Raw genomic sequence first — 17,380 nt, 5'->3', positions numbered from 1 at the left:
TAAAGGTGCTTGGTAGTAATGGGTGAAATGGCCAGAGGGCAACTGGCGCTCTCAACCCTCACTCACCCTCCTGCCACTGACTACCATGTCTGCCAAATCCCAAGGGTCCCATATTCTGCAGCCAGCCCACTGGCCACACCAACTTCCACTCACCCATTGGTAGTCTGACTAGCCACCAGGATCTGGCCTGCAGGCCTTGTTTGACATCCCTGACTCAGGAGAAACTAGAGACCCTGCACTGAGGAATGACAGAACCAAAAAGTGGATGTAAAATTCACCTTCCAGGCAACCCTCTGCCATTTAAAAAGAGAATGGGCATGTCCAAATCAGACACGGCTGTTACTGGATGGGGAACTACAGTCTCTTCAGCTTTATCCATTCCAACAAACAGAATTATTATTGATAACAACTGGTAGCGAACTGCTTAGCTATACAGAAACCAAACTTTGTTCAATACAAGTAGAAACAAGGATAAAACCAAATTTTGTTGTAATGATTAAAACAGTGGCCTGAGTAGGAAATGTGAAAAAATAAAAGCCCTATAATACCCTGCATAGAAACACCATCAAGGCAGAAAAATCTATGGCCCAAAGATATACCAAAAAATACAGTAGCAGAGTCTACTAGCTTCCATGCATGTCAAAAGAACCAAACACCAACAGTAAGAAAGTATAATATTGTTGATTATTTTCAGAGTATCTATAGCAATACACCATTATTAGATCATAAACCAACAAAATTAGAGGAATTTCAATTCAGGCCAAAAACTATGAGCAAGGGAAATTGGACTTCAGAAACTGAAATTGTGCTGCAATTTTTTTTTCAGTTACTGCTCTCAAGGAGGGGAGGAAGATTTAAAAACAAAGTAAGAATATGTAAAATTGGGGGGGTAGGGGGAATAATCCGTCTCACTGCATAGCTGATTTTTTTTTTCTTTTTTTTTTGGTACATGAAGTATTTTTGTCAGGCTTCAGTAAATTCTCTGACTTGACAATCAATAGAAGGAACCACGTGTAGTGCAGATGAGAAATTTAGAAGCTAAAGTGCATCACACAAAAGATAAAAACCTAACTGAAATAAAAAGCTTGACCAAAGTGTTATGGAAGGCAATTAACAACTAAGTTGGGTTTGTCCAAAACAAAAGCTATGGTATAAGAAAAGACTATTGATTTTACTTTGGAGACAAAGTGTCAATTGCTACTAATGTCATATGCCATAATGGAATTAAATCAAGTTGAACAGGACTGTAGTGACTTAGAGAATTTCCAAATCTAAGAAAAACGCAACAAATCCCTCTGTGTCAGCAAGTTCAAGGGATCTAAACTTTTTTATTTTTAGATTGTGTAGGAATAGTATTCCTCTACTCACTCTTCTTTTCCTTTTCATTAGAGTGATAACATTTTTCTAAACAAGCAACAATACCAGTATTACTGGTGCTGTAATAGGAAAAAGTTCTTAGGTTTGTTAAACAACATAAGAACAATATTTCAAAAATATCACAAATACAGAACTTCTATTACAGGATGCAGGGCTCAATCCTGCATAGGCATCTTGCACCACAGAGGACCAAGGTCACAGAAAGTAATGCCACTAGCAGGTTTTGCCTTGCATTTAACTGACAGTTTACTTGAGTGATTACAGAAAATGAAACAGTACAAAAACTCCAATAAATACAGCAGACAATTGTGAGTGCAAATTATAGAATTTTTGACAATAAGAGTGCAAAGGTAAATACAAACAAGACTTTTTCAATTTCACAGTTCAGCATCTTAGTAACATCTCAACTTACTACTAAAATGTAGAAAGCTCTCGGCTTTCCTATGGCCAACGCCAATCTAGAAAAAAAAGACACTGATTCTTTTAGAATTATGAAGCATCTTGAATGTATTACAACTTAAACTATCAGACACTTTGGAAGACGGTAGATAAAAATGGTGCCATCCAGTACCAAGTGAAATTAAATGTTGCTCTAGAGACTATAAAAAACCCTTGAAGATTTACAACCTATACATTGCAAAGTACTTTAACTGAAAAGGGGTTACTGATGCTTAATTGTAAGATGCAATTAAGTTACTCATTGGGAATGCCTCATGTCTTTAGCAACAGTTTCTAACAAGTGCCACCAACTGGACTGTCTATTGGTAATAGGCAGGCTGCTAAACCACTCTGCTGTTGTGTGTGTCCAAAGTAAGCCATAAACAGGTCTAAAATGGAGACAGCCTAAGTCAATCTGCACTGGTGCACACGTAGGGGCAGGCTCACTTTTTCCTGCAGATTCCAGAATGAGTTGCTGGCCAGGCAGTCAGACACCACCTGCAAACCCAACTGGGTTACCATGTCTTCACTTACATGACATTTTTGGCACTTATGTGTGGGTAGGAATTCTATTCCTGGTTGTGTACACCTGTGTGAGTTGATGACTATGGGCATGTGTGACAGACTATGCACTGGCCACGTATGTATGTCTACGTGCACACACCTGCCCTTTATGGACACGTAATGGCATTTAAGGCCCCAAAATGTAGGCTGAAATGCATGACTAGTGAGTGTGGAGGTGAGGAGGAATGCCTTCTTACGGCACTCCTTTTGAAGCTGGAAAGCCACAAGAGGGAGATACAAGAGAGGATAAAGAAAGCAAGCCACCGAGTATGAAGCTCAGTAAGGTGGCCATTGAACTCCAAGAGTGGGGGACTAGGTTCTAGCCTTGAGCCTTATTCTTAATGAAGTGGAAACCTCAGTGCACTCCACTCATTTTTTCCAGTGCCTATGAAATACAAGAGACAGACTCAGCTTCAAGAGAAAGTGCCTGAGAAGGGGCTGGATATTACCTGACCTGTAACATGACAGTGCTGTGCTGGGAAGTCAGGGAGACCCAAGTTCAAACACCTCTTGGCAAGGTGAGCCTAGAATCCAGGTCTCCAGCTTCCCAGGCGAAAGACAGAAAGGCCCTCCACCACCACGTGGTCACAGTCATGTACATGCAAAAACAGAATGCAACCAGGAACAAAATCTCTACCTGTAAATGCCAAAAATTCTACACGCATGACCAAAACCACGCACAGATCAGTGATCAGCAACCTATGAAGGCTGTGGGCTGGACTGACCCAGTTTGCAGCAGAAGCAGATTGGTGAGCAAAAGGACCCAGACACCATCAGCGCTTTCCCCCACATGGCAACATCAGGAGAGTGGCTGTAATCAGCACTTTTCCTCCAAGCATTTGTAGAGTGACTGCTGCTGAAGCCCCAGGCCAGATCAAATGGCTCTGGGCCATAGGTTGCCAAACCATGACTTAGACTATCAGGAAGAAACTGAAGGTGACTATTCGTAAGTACTAAGTGGGCACATCTATATGTGCCATTAATGCTCAGCAATAAATGTTGGAGCTTATTGCTCCAGAGGGTTTTTTTGCTCCAGGAAGCTCCCAGGCACACCATTTACATGTGTGCTTGGACCAAAGCATGTTGAGCTAAGTTGCAGCAGCCCCAGCTGCCAGAGAACACAGGGCTGCTCCGACGGGGCTCAGTGTGCTGCGGAGGCTGGCTGGGACACAGGGGTGCAGTGCCAGGGCTGCCTGCCAGTAAAGAAGCACCCTTGTGTCCCAGACAGCCAGGTCAGCATATACACATGAAAAAACCCTGCAGCAGAGCTTATTAGTTTCCTGTGCCCTAACAGGCATATGTAGATGCTGAGACATTTACTGCAGAGCTATTAGTCATCTTCATAGTAAACGTCTCATGTAGGCACACCCAGTGCAAGGCAGTTTCAAGTGGAGTAAGTCATCCTGCACAAAGACACTTAGTTAATAGTAGGTGCATCAGCTTCTCTTTGTAGACAAGCCCCATAGTGCCTTCACTGTGGATTATACCTGATCCTTCCATCTCAAGTCTAAACGCACACATGTCCAGGAACAAAAAGTACTGTTACCAACTTTCAAATAAACTGTAAAAACCTGTTTTCTTCTGTTACCTTAACACTATGCTGAACTTTACTTTTTGCATTATAACTAGGTAGAACGTACAATGTTGTTAATAGGAACAAAAATCTGTATCCACAAGGGTTATTTTAATCTGGAGTAAGGTTCACTGAAGATCTACCAAACAAAGAACCTGAACATGACCCTAATCCCATATTCTAGTCTGTTTATTCTGTTTATGAATATACAGTTTCCTTAAACCCATAATAAACTTTTGAGTTGCTTTAATTTAAAGATTCTATCACTATTACAGAGGCAAAGTTCATAATGGGAGCATCCTTAAAAGGATTCATCCTTGGCATGGTATATTGCCAAGATACAGTGTAGCTGCAGGGGCTCTGTAAGAATCATCATACAATAAGTTTCTTTCATATATACACACTTGCTGAATGATCAAAATACTATTTTCACGAGTACAACAGAAGACAGAGGCTCTCAAGTAGTCCCTTTTCCAGTGCGTCTTGAAAGGTCTGCAAAAGTAGAAATACACACCATATTATATTGTAACAATAAACCAACCATCAGATAGAAAGTTTGTAGGAAATTCATGTCTAAAGACTGCAAGTGATGAAACAGTAAAATGAAAACTAAAGAGTGTTGGTTACTTATAACGAGTTCTCTTTTACTTGTAGGTCAAATATGCTAAAAACATACAGATACTTTGATAGTCTTCTAATCCCCGATGAACTCAAACACTGAAGGTAACATACACAGGCTAAGAGAATTCAATATTGTTCCAAGGCACTTACTGAATCTCCATGACTAGATGAAAACCAGAACAAATTAGGTTTGACAATTAAACAGTATATAATATAAAAATAACCTTTTGCTTACAATTTACAAAATGTATTACAATCTTTATCTCTGCTAACCTGCAATTCTGGCTACATGTCCAGAATTTTTTTTTTTTTTTTTTTTTTTAAATCAGAAGCTATTTTCTAAAGCTTCAGGGTAAATAATTTACAAATAAGGTACACAAAAATTTAGATCATGCAGAGATTTCTTACATCTTCTGTTAATATTTTATGATTGCAACTTTATCAAATTATTTACCTACTTGCCCTATACATATACAAAATAATGCATACATGGTAATTAAATGTTAGCAAAAAGTAGTCCATAAACTCAGTTTGTCAAGAGTATCACTATATTAACATATGTCTACAAGCAGCGTGTAACAGGGTTAAGAGACATTAAGGCAATAATACTTGAAGTTACAAAATAAACCCTATGTAATACTTTTTCCTAAGTGTAATAAGGCAGGTAGATGACCCCAGCAAGGTTGGGCTGTAATACTGGAATCCACTGTTTTGCGAAATGCTTAAGGTTTCACGTGGGATGTACAGTAAAAAGTGTACCATTCTGCATTTAAATCTACACTGCTGTGTGTTAGTCCCCCAGAATAAGAAGTAGAATACTATTTATCTAGTTCTCAGTGGCACTTTAATATTCCAGTATAATTTAAAGGATGTGGATTATAGTTCTTGCATCATGTCCATTCTGAAGGTGGCTCTCTTGGTCCTCTTGGTTTTCTGCAACGGTTCCCAAAGCCTAAAGATAAAACATGCAATATTTCTGTCAACTAAAGACACTAGTAAGCACTTTGGGGAGGAGGTGGGCAAAAAAACCACCGTTCATGCTATTATAGAATCCTTACTATTAAGATATCCTTAGGAGGCCTGTAAAATGGTATATAGTCTCAATACTGCAATTATTTTGTTTTCACCTCTTGGAACTGTGCTAAATCACAGTTACTAACCACATTATTTAAACCCAAATTTGAAAGGTACTAACTCTATAATGCAGACTTATAGCCTTTTATCATTTGCTTAGTTTTCTTCTGCACAAGCCTTAATACTTTAAGTATTCTTACTCAAGTTTTCATAACTGAACCATGAAAATATAATGCAATCATTAAATATACACTTTGTGTAATTTCTACTACATGAAAGATTCACAAGATAACCCAACAGAGAAAATCCAAGCCTTTGTGCAAGTAGTGTCAAAATAATGATAAAAATGAAATAAAAATGCATTAAAGTATACCCATTTTCTGAAATTAACATAATATTCACATTTCCAACTGGACTTCAGCTACTCAATTACAGCTTCCAGCACTAATTGACAAAATACTTCTGTCAGATCCATACTAATAGTTCACTGGCTCAGGCAATACCTAGGGACCTACTGAAATTGTGATTTCGTGGATTTCACAAAATCTGGCATTGCCAGCTAAATGCGCGAGGGGAAAAAAAGAAGAATACTTATAGAAAATAAGTGCCAGCTTCCCAGAGGGAGCCAACAGTCTTCAGGGTGTTGCAGCAGCCCATCAGGGCAGAGACTGGGGTAGGGGGGCTGCCCACTCAAAGGGCTGATGGCAGTAATTGGCTGCAAGGGCTACCTGTCATGTGGCCCTGCCTCTCCAGCAATCAGCAGCACAGGTCAGGGCTATATGACAGACAGCCCTTGCAACCAATCAGCAGTGAGGGGTGGGGCCACCGGGGCCCCTTGGCCAGAGGTATGAAGGGCCTGCCACACACTGGTAGAGAAATGGCTGCTGGGCCACATGTTCTGCCCATGAAATTGTGAGGCAGCCGCCTTGAATTCAGCAGGTCCCTACTAATACCAAAAACCCCCCTGCCAATGTTGCTACAGTTTATATTAACATTTTTATACTCAAATAAACTAGCCTGTATTTTCCAAAAGACATTTAACGTGCAAGTTTGGAAAGTCATGTTCCCAGTTAAGGTACTAAATAGAATGTGCATATACTGAAGAAGAAAGTAAGTAGTTGGCATACAACTGCATTAAATAAACAAGTACCAAAAAGTGGTCAATTTTGCATGAATTGCACAATTACCAATATCTGTCATCTCTGCAGGAATTTCTGAAATTTGACCTCTCATATCAGTAGAACTGGAAAGAGAAATCTGAGGTATAATATCTGTTGGTGTTTTGTTGCCCGTTTCTGGATGATCTGGAAAACAATTTTTTTCATTTATTATACTAATTTTGTGGTTCGTTGTTTCTAAGTCAAACCTGGCAGAAATTTTACATTTGCAGAAAACAGAGCTTTTGTAAACCCCCAAGACTAACAAAAACACCATCCTATTAGATTTTTTTTTTAAACACACTTGGAGAAGCACTCGCAACCCAAATGCTGCAGCACTGGGAACAAAGTGAAGTTAGCAGCGCTTGTTTTCATTGTCCAACTAAGAGAAATAGAAATCTAAATATTAAAGTTCTCACATTTTTACTATATAGGGTTAAAAAATCCCTCTAATCTTACTTGTACACTATATAAAGCTACAACTGAGTTTTTGCAAAGTATTACTGCACAGGCTGAAGACACTACAAATTATGGTAGACTCCAAAAGAACTAAGAATGAGATGTACATGTGATAAAAAGTACACATTATATATTCTGTCAAACTGCTGATGATATTAGTGAGACAACTGTCATGAAGTTAACAAAAAAGGAATCATTCCACTTTTATAACTTGTATTACAGGGATTAAACTGATAATAATATGAAAGATATCAAATTAACTGGTTGACACCTTCCATTTTATATCAAAATTTTGGTTACAATTCAAGAGCTACAGCAGCCTTAATCATTTTATCATGCCCACAATAGATAGAAAGGCAAAAAAATTATATTACTTCTAAAACTGAGAACATAAGAAATATTATACTAGGTCAGACCACTGGTCCATCTAAACCCAGTATCCTGTCTCCAACAGTGGCAGGAGTAGATAACTTAGAGGACAACTATATTAATAGGGTATACTCAGAACCGTCTGTCCCCTCCTACTCTCCCTAGCATTTGCCATTATTAGTTTAGAGATGTCATTAGGGTACATCCCTGGTTATTCTGTTCAACAGCTATTAATAGATCTATCACCCATTTTTAGACATTTTTTAAGACAAAATTAGACATTTCTAGACCAGATTCAGTGTCTGAAACTTTAATGACATCACACAGAACGCTAGAAAATTAAGCTCAAAACTAATCTTTGCAGATACATCACTATTTTGAAAACCTGTACATGTTCTGTAGTTGGGTATCAGCCCCAGGCACCAACTGAGAGGGTTGCCACAATGGTAGCACCCAGGACAACCACACTATTTCCACCGGTGCCTGTGCTGTGACAACAGCACCCCATGTTTAGGGAGCTTGTGCCATGGCAACAACAGCCTACTCTTCTGCAACAGCCACTGAAGTGCTCAACATCTTCTCTCCTTACCCCCCACCCAATACTCAGTACTCCCTCCTCCTGACCTGAGCACTAAAATTCCTAGGTCACACCTCTGTTAAATATTGTTTTGACATAACATCAGTTTTGGTCTACAGAAAAGACACCACCTGAAGTTCCACAGACCACCTTCTTTTGAGGTTGTAACAATTTAAAAGGTTTGCCAACAAAATTAAAACATCTTGTGTCAAAAAAGGAAATCAAGCAACCAATTACAGATCTAAATAAAGGATTTTTTTAGACAAAAGAGAGAGAGAAAGCTTTAACCGGTTTTCTACTGGCTGGTTTCCTTATGGTTAGGTAACCAATTTCAAACTAACTGCCCAATTAGCTGAAAAATAGCTAACTAACTACAAAATGCTTTATTAGTTGCTCATCTTTGTTTTTTAGGAAAGTTTAATAAACAAATATTCCAAGAGTTCTACCTTTCTACTAACTACTGAATGGATAAGGCCTAATATTTGGCCCCTCAGAGCTCCTGAAATGCGTGCACGTGCACACACTAAATTAACAAGTTTTCAGTTGAAAGCTTTATGTTTTGAAATTTATCACTTACCAAGTTTTGCATGCCCAGTTGTTCTCAAGCCCTGTTAAGATAAAATATTGTATTTTAATATGTTGTTAGAATGCTACAAAGTATAGAAAGACAAGGTTCTTTGGGTGAATCTGGTATCTTTTATGAGATCAACTTAAATAGTAGGAAAACAATTATTAAGCAAGCTTTCAGGTTCAAAAACCCTTCATCAGGCTAAGGAAGTTTCAGCAGTTTAGTGTGTCCTCTTCCTGACTGTATGCATTGTATGTATACCAGCCCAGTCTCTGACTTCTTTACTTTTCATTCCATCCAGGAAGAGCACACACCAACTGCTGAAACTTCCTTAGCCCGACGAAGGGTTTTTGAATCCGAAAGCTTGCTTAATAATTGTTTTCCAACTATTAAAGTTGGTCTAATAAAAGATACCAGATTCACTCAAAGAACCTTGTCTGCTTATGTCCTTAAACCAGCATGGCTACAACCTACACCCCTGTAACCAAGTATAGAAAGTATATTTGAGATGTTCAAGAAAAAAAACAATACTTTTGGAAAGCTCTAATAAGAACTTGAACAAAAAATTACTTCTTATGTACATCATTGTAAGATTCATGTTGAAACCAGCAAGTCTGAGGACCAGAAAAAGCAGGTAAGTGTTTGTTAATTCCTTTTCAGCTAAAATCATTTGACTGAATTCTAAGAAGGGCCAAGAATGCTCCCACCCTACACTTTGAATAATATAACGGTAAAACCATCATAGTTTAATATTTTTCTTCCTTATACACAGCACAGTCCCCACTCCTAAGTTTTTTCTCTGTTGTAGTTTGCCTTTAATATGTATTTTCCTATAGGAAAAAAGATTGCAAACTACTTTTAACCAATGGAAAAATGTCGTTGTTTCTAGCACTGCAGCATGAAAGGCAAGAGAAAAATAGTTCATCTATGCCCAGCATTTAATTATTTGCATAAACTGTTCCATTCCTTTCACTTTCATTTGCACTCCAGACTATGCATCTGGAAAGGCTCCAGTCCAGTCGGGACCAACTTTTTTGCCAGGTGTGCCAGACATTAGCGGTGTACCCTGCCCAAGTGAAACTCTTCCCCTTCCCCTTCCCCAACCTGATCTGATGTTTTTTGCTTCCTGCCCCATGATCCCCAGCCAGATGTACAACTCTGCTTTCTGCTTCCTACCCTGCACTCCCTGCCCAGTCTTCTCCTCTGCTTTCTACTCCCCGTTCCCCTCCCTGGAGATTAGCCACTCCAGCTTTCTTTCATCTTTTGAAGCATGAGTGGCAAAAATACTGAACACTGGAATGAACAATTCAGCACAATGGGATAAAAGTTGTTCAGATTCAAATGTAGAAGGTTAAGCAAAGTTAAGCAAATGGGTAAGTTATGTGGTCAGCTGCAACTAATCAATAATTACAGATCGCTATTACATTTTACTTTTTGGTTGCAGGTTCAAAAGACTAGGTTTAGAACAAAAATTAGCATGGGTTTGTTACAATACTTACTGAAGATACTGTTTGTTCAGAGAGATGTGGATCATGCAGTATATTCCAATCAGCAGATTGTGCAAGTGTAACTGGCATGGGCAAAGACATGTCTAAGAAAAACAGAAAAACTCAAAATGTACTTTAGATAACTGGCAGTTTCATGAGTTTTTTTCCAGCATCGTTCATGGGTATGATGATGTTCTAGAGATACAAATTTTTTCTTCCAACACAGCTTTATAACAGACAGCCCTCGCTATATTTTTAGTCAATATTTTGTTCAAGTTTTTGAAGAACTTAGAACTACAACTTATGAACTTCATCAAAATGGCAACTTTAACAGGAGATGAATGTTGGTAGTTACGAATTTCTTTTCATCAGGCAACTTCTCGGGTCCGTTCCAACTCTATGATTCTAATTGCTGTGTGAGGATGTTCATTTTCAGATGAATATTCAAAAATGTAATACACTAACTTCAATTTCTTGCATAAGTTTATATCCATGCGATTTATATAATGTATGATGATGCCATAATGACAATAGCCCTGTAATGTTTTACCTTAAATATATTGGTTTCTTAAGGTAAAGTGCCTATTTTGTCTGGAAGCTTCCATTTTAAATGTTTTATATATTGGCATTAAATACATTCCAACAATATTTGCATGCAGTGTTTCTAATAATCAAAAGAAGAATAAACTTTGATTTTGTTTGCTAACTTTTTAATATCAAATTAATCAGTATGCTCTGTCTGCCCTAACCCTCTCTGAGACCGCTCCAAGCATCCAGGAGTGCACATTTTCTTCCTGTTTGCACAGTTACCTTATTTTCCTATGCATTTCCTAGCATATGCTTCTCTTTGTTCTCTTGAACAAAACTGCTGAAGCAGCTAACTCCTTAAGAAAAAAATTAAAATGAATGGCCATTTTTCCCCTAACAAAGCTTGTCTGAGGCCGCTGCATCTTTAGAAAATATTTTTAGAAAAAAGAATTATTATTTTGCCTCCATCTCCAACTGTTCTCAAATGAGGAAATCAAGAGGATCAGTTGGAAGGAGGTATCAAGTGGGAATCTTGTAGGTCTGTCCTGGATCCAATATTGTTTAATATCTTCATTAACAATTTGAAGGATGGGAATGAGTGTATACTGAACAAATTTGTAAATAACACCAAGTTATTTGGGAGGTAGGATTAGGTTTCAGAATGTCCCTGGTAAAACTGAAGAAATGGTCTGAAATCAAACAAAATTCAAAAGGGGCAAGTGTAAAGCCACACACACAGGATGAAACAACTGCATGCACAGTTACAACTGGGGAATGACTGGCTAGGCTCCAAGTACTGCAGAAAAGGACCTGGGGTTTACTGTGGACTATAAGCTAAATATAAACCAACAGTGCACTCTTGTTGGAAAATAAGCCAAAGTAAACTACACTGTATTAACAAGAGTGTCACATGCAAGTCAAGGGTGGTAATTTTTCCACTCTTAAGCATGGGTTTGAAGCTTCACTCAATGCACTGGGCCTAGTTTTGAACTGTCAAGATGATACTGTCCTGTGCTGTCAAGAGGGAAAGACTATCACTTAACACCGAGAACAATAGGAGACAGTCTTCTCAAGATGACTACCAACAGTTGCTGCTCTAAATCCAGGGAGAGTGGTAGCTGATAATCATCTTGAAAGAAGGCCTTTCACAGAGGTCAATACTCTTTAGTAGGGGCTGAGAAATACTTTCACTCATTTTTACTTACTGCCCTGGGGACTAAAGAGAACCTATTGAAGCAGCCAGATAAACATCAGGTAACCAGGAGAGTAATGTAGCCAGTCTCCACACCCTGTGCTAGGTGGAAGATCTACTCCGTTCTATATTAAACACATTAAAAAGTCAGTATCTGTGTCTTAAGAAAAATCAAACCCTTCAGTCATCAGGAATACAGAGACAAACTGCCTTAGAAAGCAAGCGGCATAACTTACATTGTTCACTGCTTTACACGTCCAAAATACATCCACCACTGTATAACAGAGAATAGAGCAATTCATGTCTACACATTTCAGATACCTTGCATCTTTTTTTATTCCTTCTCAGGAAGGAACTGTTGAACAGGTCATAAACTTAATTCTCAATGTTTTTAAGTGTCCCAGGGTCTTGCACAAATACCAAAGCATTACCAAAATAGTCATCAAATTAAAACAGAGCTTCTCAATATATCTAACACTAAACACTGTTGAGGACTAAACTTTAGATTTCATTTAGTACTATAGCTTAAAATTTGCTTTTTAGTTGTTTTACAGTGTAAATAAAAAGCAGCAGCATTAGACATGGAATGGGTTTATTCTGGTTAAAAATCACGAAGTGTAAAAGAAGAAACTTACTCTGTTCATTTGCTAGGACAAATGACTCTGGTGTTCTTTCTGGTAGTGGGGGCGTGGAATCTTCACTGCCATCTGCATCAAAATCAAGTAAAGGGTTTTTAGATGAGAGAGCGTGCGAGAGCATGCACATGATTTAACCTGTTTTCTAATATCGCATTATAAGTCAATTTCTTGGAAGAGTAAGCCCACAGCATATGCCTTCGTAAAAAAGTAAAGCTTAAAGCAAAATGGAAAAAAATGCAATACTGGTACATAATTTTATCATTACTATTTTAGCATGCCAACTCCTTGGGGAAAAAAGACAGTCTTCTCATTTAGTGATAAGCTCACTGTGTATGCTTAAATATCAGATGAAAATGACTTCCTATTTAGAACCTCTGACTGTCCTCCAGCACATGTTTGATGGAAGACAAGAATAAATATTCAGTAATAAATAACAGCACCACAGTAATACTAAAAAATATTTTGTTCATGAAATCAGCAGTGGAGCAAATAATGCATTACTACCTATTCTGGATATAGACAAAATTAGGGTGCCCTTCATTACAGAGAATTCTGCTACTCATTCTTAAACTTTTAGTAACAGAAGTGTCATATATTCACAATAGTTATAGTGTTTTAGCTGCAATTTTGCCCTGTGTCGATACACAGCAAAAAAACAGTGGGCTTTGCAGGCCCACTATTTACATTTAGTCCACTATTTCAGACATCCTGAAACAATGTCTTGTTACAGAGGTAGGAAGTGTTTCTACAGGCCCAAGAAGATTGGGAGGGGACTCCTTGTAGCTCAAAGAGTAACAGCCATTTGTCATGGCCTGTTTGCAAACTGGTGCAGAGTTTACTCTCTAACAAGAAAGATATTTCTCCATGGAGGTGACATAGTCCACACTCCTCACTTCTGACCTAACTGCATCTGAACTACTGGAAGTAGTCATTTACCAGATTGGCTGCATCTCAGTTCAGGACTATATCAATGGACTGAGGAAAGAGCATAATTCAGGATATGGAGCAAGGGGAAGAGTCGACAACATTTCTAAACAAAAAACTTTGTTTGACCTATAGTGTGCTGGTCTTAGCACTGCAGTGACAATCCACAAAGGTGACAGCCCTGCTCACCAGAGTAAAAAGCTGTAATTATACTTAAAAGAAAATCTGGTTACTCAGATTACCACCTGTTAGTGGGACAGAAAGTTTAATGTTGAAAGGTCCAAAGATATCACTGCTGTTGTACCAGAGGGACTCATGGCTCTATGTTTAAAAGTAAGATTTAATATCTTGTTTAATAATTTATCTGATTGTATAAGTTATTTTGTCTTTTACTTGCAAGCCAACCTGAGTTCTTCTTGCAGGGGAAGGGCAGCATATAAATTAAATAAATATGCTAAGTACTACAAGGACAGCTGAACAAAGTGGCAAAATGTGCAAGGTGATTAAATTTTTAGAATTTTCAAACCATCCTGCAGACAGAAGATAATGACAACAGTATCAATTAAAGCCAGCACTTCAAGACTATGTCTTGAGTGGCTTAAAACTGTTATAACATTTTGCAATTTCCCTTAAATTGCCAATGTTTTAATAAGACATGATGATATTTCTGGTCCACTTTACCTATTAGCTCCAACTACTATCTAAAGTTAATAACAGTAATGCACAATGCCAGAACTTTTAAAAACTTGGCTTTTCCAGAGTACGCTATCAAGCACATACAAGTCGCATTAACAATAATACAACTATAGAGTAGGCAGGCATAAAAGGGTTGAACAACATATTTGAGTCTTAAAATTAGGCAAAGGTGACTGCTGATGTGCAAAGACAAATGCAAACAGCTATGTAGAAAATCATGTACTGAACTTCACAAGCTCCATCTTAAATGTAGTCAGATTCTCCCATTCAATTGGAAGGCTGCTCCAGAGTCCCATTTTAATGACGAAAACAGTAGGCACAAAAATTTAATCTTTGGGAATTCCTGTTTTTGTTTGTCCTGTCTAAGAGTGGAGTCACATAGGAATGACAAAGAAAATGCAAGTAAAAGTGTGATAGTCCATTGTGTCTGCTCCTGTACCACGTCTTTGCTTGGAAAAGTTCAGAGTGCAGCACACACATCCAGGCTCCCAGTCTGTCTTCCGTTCTGCACTTATTCTTGCAAATTCCGTGTGGGATTTTGTTTTATTCTACACCATCATTTATCATGGCACATATATAATAATGTGTCATGACTTTTGCCCCCTTCCCTGATTTTGCCTCAATACAAAAAATGTCATTTGCCTGTGGTTAGAGTCAACATCTCAAAATCCCTTTCATAAACTTAAACTCCATCTTCCTCACACTTTTTTCTTGGCTTCCAACTCCAACTCTTACTTTCCATTTCCAGGGATATGGTTAACTTCTTATTCCTGTTGCTTTTGAAAGGTCAAAAATACCATCTCACATCTGGTTTTGCTAGAAAACGTACTAAGCTCAAAAAATATTAAATCAAGTTAGAGCTGCTGTTTGACTTTGAAGATGTTATGTGCTGGACCAGTAGAATACCTTTCTTTCTGCTAGAGCCAATATATTACTCAGATGCTCATGTCATAAAACATGCTAATTTGTATCAGTTTAGCTAGAACTATTCTCTGGTTGCTTCAGTTTTTCACAAACACCTGACAACTCTCTCACTAGCTGTCAGCATATCTGTAAAATGGTTTCTCTTATAAAATTCAAGAGTAGCCACTCATTCAAAAGGGCTGCAAGGACAAAGCGTTTGTCCTGAGATCCTATGTGCTGACTCTTTGGCTAAATTGACCATCAGATGTTTAAGTACAGGAACTCTACTATAAAAGCATCTACATAGGGATCAGTACAAACTAATGATTGATAATTATGCTAGTACCATTCTCTATGCTGGAAACACAATGGTGGAAATAGAAGACTGCCCTGTGACTAGCCTTATTTAATCTCAAGTCTCACAATAAGGCATTTTTAACAGTGGCACACCAGCACGTAACAGGGCAAAGTTCTGTAGTGCAAAAAAAGGTCACACAAGCCTGTGCTGCCACTTCGTTAGGCCTTTTTATTAATCACTATCATTTTACAAAACAATCAAGCTTCACTATAAGCTTGTACTGTGGTTTATGTTTTATAGTGACTGGAAATCCCCATTAAATAACCCCATTAAGTTGGAAATAGGATGGACCCAGGGGTACTACTATCTGAATAAATGTATTATATACCTTAGGATGCTCAGCAGCGAATGCAGTAGTGATAATCTTGGCCTAAAGCCTTGATTTTATGGCTGAAGTAGCCCATAAAAAAATAAAGTTACAATTTATAGTCCTCATTTTAAAGGATCATCTGCTAGATTATTGTGCACCATGTGTTCCACCACAACAAGGCTGGTCACAAGGAAAAACTGAATGTGACCATAAAACATGATTAAAAGTGTACCAGGAAGGAGAAAGGAACAAGACAAGGAACTGGATGGGGCAAGGCAAGGAGCAAGATATATGGCAGAGAACAGAGCCCATCAGAAATCATTGTATGTTTAAAGAGGAGAGTCTTTTCTAATGCTGTTTACAGCCTTGTCAAAGGCAATTTAGCCTTTATTTATTTCAATACTGCAATTCCATTGAGCAAGCCCTTGAGTGCCATATTTCTCCTAGTTCCTGTCACCATATACACAGTAGCTCTTGAACTCCACTGGTATTCGTATGTCCTCACAGTGTCCAAACCAGGAGCTTAGAGATTTGAACTTTCACTGTAGGAATTGTAGGAAGACAGATATTGATTGCCCTGGGTAAGAACAGGAAAAATTTCTGCAAGTACAAATACAGTTTTCTTTACTATGTTCAATAAAGCCCATTTTGACAGACGCATTGGAATGGAACACAAAGGTCTTTGTTTTGACTGGATTAAAAAAAAAATTAAGCATGAAGTAGTGACTTAACCTTTAGATTATGTGTAAACTACGCCTCTGCTTGCAAGAGACATTTAATCCTTGAAACCATGAAAGACATAATGGTTTTAGGTTTCTGAATAGACATAATTTCTGACAGAAGATTAGTATCAGAAAAAAGACACAGACTGTCACAATCTGATGGATGCCCCCAGAGCTCTGAATTTCTCCTCACTAGGGATCTGGCTTTTTATTTCCCATGGAAAAACTGAAAAAAGGTGGATTTTCACTTCTACCAGAGAACAATGCGGATTTTCCATTTTAATGGAGAAACGCACAGATTTTGCACTTTTGCAGAGACTCCTCTGCAGGCTGGCAGATTTCCAGCCTGCAAGGGGCTGGGGGAGCAGGAGGAGGACAGTCAGGCAGAGGGTACCATGCGCATACATATGCAGGTGGGTGCCAGGAAGCCTGGAGAGCAGCTCTTGCAGGTAAGACTAGTGGGGAGGGGCAAGGGGGGATTAAGGCCCCCACAGGGAGAGAGGGATGAGTTGGGTAGGGCTGGGGCTGCTGCCCAGCTGGGCAGCGCATGGGGCTTAGGGCCTGGGGCTACTGTATGCAACTGCAGGGTCCCAGCAGGGAGTGGGACGGGGCTGGCTCCCCACTGCTGCACACACTCCCGGAGGTGGGGGCCCATGGAAGGCATGTGCCCCCCAGATCTCCACACGGCACTGGGGCAGGTTCAGGCTGCCTGCTGTGGGTTTGAGCTTGGGCTCCCCACCCTGCTGCCTTCCCCCCAGGGCCTCTGCTGTTCAGCAGACAGGACTCAGCAGGGCAGAGTGGGGCTGGGCAGGGAAGCTCCTTGCCACTGCAAGCCACATACCACC

The 17,380-nt window shown here is 39.0% G+C and overlaps 1 protein-coding gene across 5 annotated transcripts in view; it reads right to left on the bottom strand.

Annotated features, from left to right (window-relative positions):
- Window positions 1-4,571: 4,571 nt before the first annotated feature.
- PTPN12 (protein tyrosine phosphatase, non-receptor type 12) overlaps window positions 4,572-17,380 on the bottom strand; it is a 124,327-nt gene continuing 111,518 nt past the window's right edge. For 2 of the 5 annotated variants that reach the window (XM_019543613.1, XM_019543615.1), the window contains 5 exons: window positions 12,620-12,691; window positions 10,277-10,368; window positions 8,787-8,817; window positions 6,835-6,951; window positions 4,572-5,525 (listed from right to left, as the gene is read on the bottom strand). In XM_019543613.1, the coding sequence (XP_019399158.1) occupies window positions 5,464-5,525; window positions 6,835-6,951; window positions 8,787-8,817; window positions 10,277-10,368; window positions 12,620-12,691 (374 nt within the window). In that variant the 3' untranslated portion in view covers window positions 4,572-5,463. Of the gene's footprint in view, window positions 5,526-6,834; window positions 6,952-8,786; window positions 8,818-10,276; window positions 10,369-12,619; window positions 12,698-17,380 lie in introns of all 5 variants that reach the window. The other 3 variants (XM_019543612.1, XM_019543614.1, XM_019543616.1) reach the window with 2 other exon arrangements.

Source organism: Crocodylus porosus, unplaced genomic scaffold (genome assembly GCF_001723895.1).
Source record: "Crocodylus porosus isolate Cpor-Errol unplaced genomic scaffold, CroPor_comp1, whole genome shotgun sequence".
Taxonomy (NCBI): domain Eukaryota; kingdom Metazoa; phylum Chordata; order Crocodylia; family Crocodylidae; genus Crocodylus; species Crocodylus porosus.
The sequence above is the reverse complement of the archived record's forward strand: the minus strand, read 5'-3'. Positions and strand labels throughout refer to the sequence as shown.